Here is a 5,412-nt window from a genome sequence, read left to right as displayed (position 1 = left end):
CCTTCCATCTCATATTGCTGAAGTGAGCAGCAAACCTGGTTTCATAACAACAGATAAAGCAACACTTCACAGCACAACGCCTCTCCCCTATTGGACCTAGATAGTTTGTGTGTATGTATTGATATGTAGGCTACGTGTGCCTTTATAAAAATGTATGTAGTTGAGCTGTTCTTGTCTATTGATGTTCTGTATAATGTAATTCTGTATTATGTTTCATGTTCTGCGTGGAACCCCAGGAATAGTAGCTGCTGCTTTTGCTACAGCTAATGGGGATCCTAATAAAATACCAATCAGACACGAACCCAACACTGGCTTTTCTATAGAATTTATTTCAATCATTTATAGCTTATTTACAACAAGCGATTTGATTTACTGAAATAAACAGTTCATTACTTCTCTCTGTTACAGGATAATACATTATTATTATTATTATTATTATTAAATATAGTGGTGAACAGGGTCTCTGAGGAGACTTCCTAAGTGGCACCCTATTCCCTACGTAGTGCACTGAGCCCTATGGGGACCTGGTCTAAAGTAGTGCACTATCAAAGGGAATAGGGTGCCATTTGGGATGTTCCCTGTCTGATCCCCCCAGCTCTAATAACACTAGACTGTCATTCCATCTCTACAAAACGTGTGTGATATGGACAGACCTTTCTTAGACCCTGATATGTCCTAAACCCACTGGACCAAGTCTGTAACCATGACGACCACACCCAGGACATCGGTACCCATGACGACCCGACAGTATCACCTTTGACTTCCAGGCTAGAGGTTGGTCTGTGAGCCAAGGAACTCTGGTTAGCGTAGTCCAGCCCTGACAGACAGACAGCAGGGGGTTGTGGGTAGTGTAGTCCAGTCCTGACAGACAGACAGCAGGGGGTTGTGGGTAGTGTAGTCCAGTCCTGACAGACAGACAGCAGGGGGTTGTGGGTAGTGTAGTCCAGAGTACCGACAGACAGCAGGGGGTTGTGGGCAGTGTAGTCCTGACAGAGAGCAGGGGGTTGTGGGTAGTGTAGTCCTGACAGACAGCAGGGGTTGTGGGTAGTGTAGTCCAGTCCTGACAGACAGACAGCAGGGGGTTGTGGGTAGTGTAGTCCAGAGTACCAACAGACAGCAGGGGGTTGTGGGCAGTGTAGTCCTGACAGACAGCAGGCTGTTGTGGGTAGTGTAGTCCTGACAGACAGCAGGGGGTTGTGGGTAGTGCAGTCCTGACAGACAGCAGGGGTTGTGGGTAGTGTAGGCCTGACAGACAGCAGGGGGTTGTGGGTAGTGTAGTCCTGACAGGCAGCAGGGGGTTGTGGGTAGTGTAGTCCTGACCGACAGCCGGGGGTTGTGGGTAGTGTAGTCCAGCGTCCTGACAGACAGCAGGGGGTTGTGGGTAGTGTAGTCCAGAGTACTGACAGACAGCAGAGGGTTGTGGGTAATGTAGTCCCGAGTCATGACAGACAGCAGGGGTTGTGGGTAGTGTAGTCCTGACAGAAAGCAGGGGGTTGTGGGCAGTGTAGTCCAGAGTCCTGACAGAAAGCAGGGGGTTGTGGGTAGTGTAGTCCAGAGTCCGGACAGACAGCAGGGGGTTGTGGGTAGTGTAGTCCAGAGTCCTGAGTGAAAGCGGGGGGTTGCGGGTAGTGTAGTCCTGACAGAAAGCAGGGGGTTGTGGGTAGTGTGGTCCAGAGTCCTGACAGACAGCAGGGGGTTGTGGGTAGTGTAGTCCAGAGTCCTGACTGAAAGCGGGGGGTTGTGGGTAGTGTAGTCCTGACAGAAAGCAGGGGGTTGTGGGCAGTGTAGTCCAGAGTCCTGACAGAAAGCAGGGGGTTGTGGGTAGTGTAGTCCAGAGTCCGGACAGACAGCAGGGGGTTGTGGGTAGTGTAGTCCAGAGTCCTGAGTGAAAGCGGGGGGTTGCGGGTAGTGTAGTCCTGACAGAAAGCAGGGGGTTGTGGGTAGTGTGGTCCAGAGTCCTGACAGACAGCAGGGGGTTGTGGGTAGTGTAGTCCAGAGTCCTGACTGAAAGCGGGGGGTTGTGGGTAGTGTAGTCCTGACAGAAAGCAGGGGGTTGTGGGTAGTGTGGTCCCGAGTCCTGACAGACAGCAGGGGGTTGTGGGTAGTGTAGTCCAGTGGTAGGTGTTTGCCCTGAATAGGTGATTTGAGCCCCATAGATTGATTACAGTCAGATATGTCTCTATGTACAAAACGATCTAATAAATAAGTCAATACACAACTCTACCCACTCCTCTGTGTTCCTTACTTCTCTCTCTCCATCACACACACACACACACACACACACACACACACACACACACACACACACACACACACACACACACACACACGTTATATCACAAAAGGTCTATGAGTGTAATGTCTAGTTTGATAGAAATATAGATGTACTCGTCTGTCTCTCTAATCGTCTGATATACTGACACTAGTCTGCAGTTTCCCAAAGTAGTGCACTACCTAGGGAATAGGGTGCCATTTAGGATGCAGCTATACCAGTCTGTAGTGTAGTACTACAGTGATACCAGTCTGTAATGTAGTACTACAGAGATACCAGTCTGTAGTGTAGTACTACAGAGATACCAGTCTGTAGTACTACGGAGATTCCAGTCTGTAGTGTAGTACTACAGAGATACCAGTCTGTAGTGTAGTACTACAGAGATACCAGTCTGTAATGTAGTACTACAGAGATACTAGTCTGTAATGTAGTACTACAGAGATACCAGTCTGTAGTACTACGGAGATTCCAGTCTGTAGTGTAGTACTACAGAGATACCAGTCCATAGTGTAGTACTACAGAGATACTAGTCTGAGATACTAGTCCATAGTGTAGTACTACAGAGAAACCAGTCCATAGTGTAGTACTACAGAGATACTAGTCTGAGATACTAGTCCATAGTGTAGTACTACAGAGATACCAGTCCATAGTGTAGTACTACAGAGATACTAGTCTGAGATACCAGTCTGTAGTGTAGTAATACAGAGATACTAGTCTGAGATACCAGTCTGTAATGTAGTACTACAGAGATACTAGTCTGAGATACCAGTCTGTAGTGTAGTAATACAGAGATACTAGTCTGTATAATAGTACTACAGAGATACTAGTCTGTAATGTAGTACTACAGAGATACCAGTCTGTAGTGTAGTACTACAGAGATACCAGTCTGTAATGTAGTTCTACAGAGTAACCAGTCTGTAATGTAGTTCTACAGAGATACCAGTCTGTAATGTACCACTACAGAGATACCAGTCTGTATAATAGTACTGCAGAGATACCAGTCTGTATAATAGTACTACAGATACTAGTCTGTAATGTAGTACTACAGAGATACCAGTCTGTAATGTAGTACTACAGAGATACCAGTCTGTATAATAGTACTACAGAGATACCAGTCTGTAATGTAGTACTGCAGAGATACCAGTCTGTAGTGTAGTACTGCAGAGATACCAGTCTGTATAATAGTACTACAGAGATACCAGTGTGTATAATAGTACTACAGAGATACCAGTCTGTAATGTAGTACTACAGCGATACCAGTCTGTAATGTAGTACTGCAGAGATACCAGTCTGTATAATAGTACTACAGAGATACCAGTCTGTAATGTAGTACTACAGAGATACCAGTCTGTATAATAGTACTACAGAGATACCAGTCTGTAATGTAGTACTACAGAGATACCAGTCTGTATAATAGTACTACAGAGATACCAGTCTGTATAATAGTACTACAGAGATACCAGTCTGTAATGTACCACTACAGAGATACCAGTCTGTATAATAGTACTACAGAGATACCAGTCTGTATAATAGTACTACAGAGATACCAGTCTGTATAATAGTACTACAGAGATACCAGTCTGTATAATAGTACTACAGAGATACCAGTCTGTATAATGAGTACTACAGAGATACCAGTCTGTAATGTAGTACTACAGAGATACCAGTCTGTATAATAGTACTACAGAGATACCAGTCTGTATAATAGTACTACAGAGATACCAGTCTGTATAATAGTACTACAGAGATACCAGTCTGTAATGTAGTACTACAGAGATACCAGTCTGTAATGTAGTACTACAGAGATACCAGTCTGTAATGTAGTACTACAGAGATACCAGTCTGTATAATAGTACTACAGAGATACCAGTCTGTATAATAGTACTACAGAGATACCAGTCTGTATAATGTAGTACTACAGAGATACCAGTCTGTATAATAGTACTACAGAGATACCAGTCTGTAATGTAGTACTACAGAGATACCAGTCTGTAATGTAGTACTGCAGAGATACCAGTCTGTATAATAGTACTACAGAGATACCAGTCTGTAATGTAGTACTACAGAGATACCAGTCTGTATAATAGTACTACAGAGATACCAGTCTGTAATGTAGTACTACAGAGATACCAGTCTGTAATGTAGTACTACAGAGATACCAGTCTGTATAATAGTACTACAGAGATACCAGTCTGTATAATAGTACTACAGAGATACCAGTCTGTATAATAGTACTGCAGAGATACCAGTCTGTAATGTAGTACTACAGAGATACCAGTCTGTATAATAGTACTACAGAGATACCAGTCTGTATAATAGTACTGCAGAGATACCAGTCTGTAATGTAGTACTACAGAGATACCAGTCTGTATAATAGTACTACAGAGATACCAGTCTGTATAATATAGTACTATAATAGTACTCTCCATAATATAGAAAACGTGAAACTTTTTTTTTTGTAGCTTTTTTTGTGATCTCTTTCTCTCCTTTCTCCCTCCATGGTTCAGACAGTGACTGCCTCCACTTCTCTTCCTGCTGCAGTCACTCCAGTCTCTTCTCCTCTTTCACCTCGTCTCTTCACTTTTTGAGTCCCATTCCTTTAGAAAACAATTCTTTACATATCCGGAGGAGAGAGAGAGAAATTATGGAGAGAGGAGAGAGGGGATAGAGAGAGAGAAATGGAGAGAGAGAGAAAGTGTCTGTTTCTCTCTCTCTTTTGCTTCTGTGGTGAGTCTTGCAGCGTCTTTCCATCTCTCTCTGTCTCTCTCTCTCTTTCTGGTTGTCTGTGAGATGGTATCCATGGTAGTTGCGGTGACAGTATCCGAAGCAACAGTGGTCAAGGTGATAATCTCAGAGGCCTTGTACAACCCATCTTCTTATCCTCTCCTCTCCTCTCCTCTCCTCTCCTCTCCTCTCCTCTCCTCTCCTCTCCTCTCCTCTCCTCTCCTCTCCTCTCCAAAACTCTCATCTCCAAAACTCTCCTCTCATCTCCAAAACTCTCATCTCCTCTCCTCTCCTCTCCTCTCTTCTCCTCTCTCATCTCCTCTCCAAAACTCTCATCTCCTCTCCTCTCCTCTCCTCTCTTCTCCTCTCTCATCTCCTCTCCAAAACTCTCATCTCCTCTCCTCTCCAAAACTCTC

The 5,412-nt window shown here is 44.4% G+C and overlaps 1 protein-coding gene across 1 annotated transcript; it reads right to left on the bottom strand.

Moving 5' to 3' along the window:
- Positions 1-315: 315 nt before the first annotated feature.
- On the bottom strand, positions 316-5,222 carry LOC123728782 (signaling mucin HKR1-like). Its single transcript, XM_045701728.1, has 2 exons — positions 2,068-5,222; positions 316-1,948 (listed from the first exon to the last, which is right to left on the bottom strand). Exons 1-2 carry the CDS (start codon positions 2,152-2,154, stop codon positions 659-661), a joined length of 1,377 nt encoding a protein of 458 aa, XP_045557684.1. The 5' UTR covers positions 2,155-5,222; the 3' UTR covers positions 316-658.
- Positions 5,223-5,412: the final 190 nt, after the last annotated feature.

Source organism: Salmo salar, chromosome ssa18, assembly GCF_905237065.1.
Source record: "Salmo salar chromosome ssa18, Ssal_v3.1, whole genome shotgun sequence".
In the NCBI taxonomy this organism is placed as follows: domain Eukaryota; kingdom Metazoa; phylum Chordata; class Actinopteri; order Salmoniformes; family Salmonidae; genus Salmo; species Salmo salar.
Note: the sequence above shows the minus strand (reverse complement) of the source record. Positions and strands in the feature narration are given on the sequence as shown.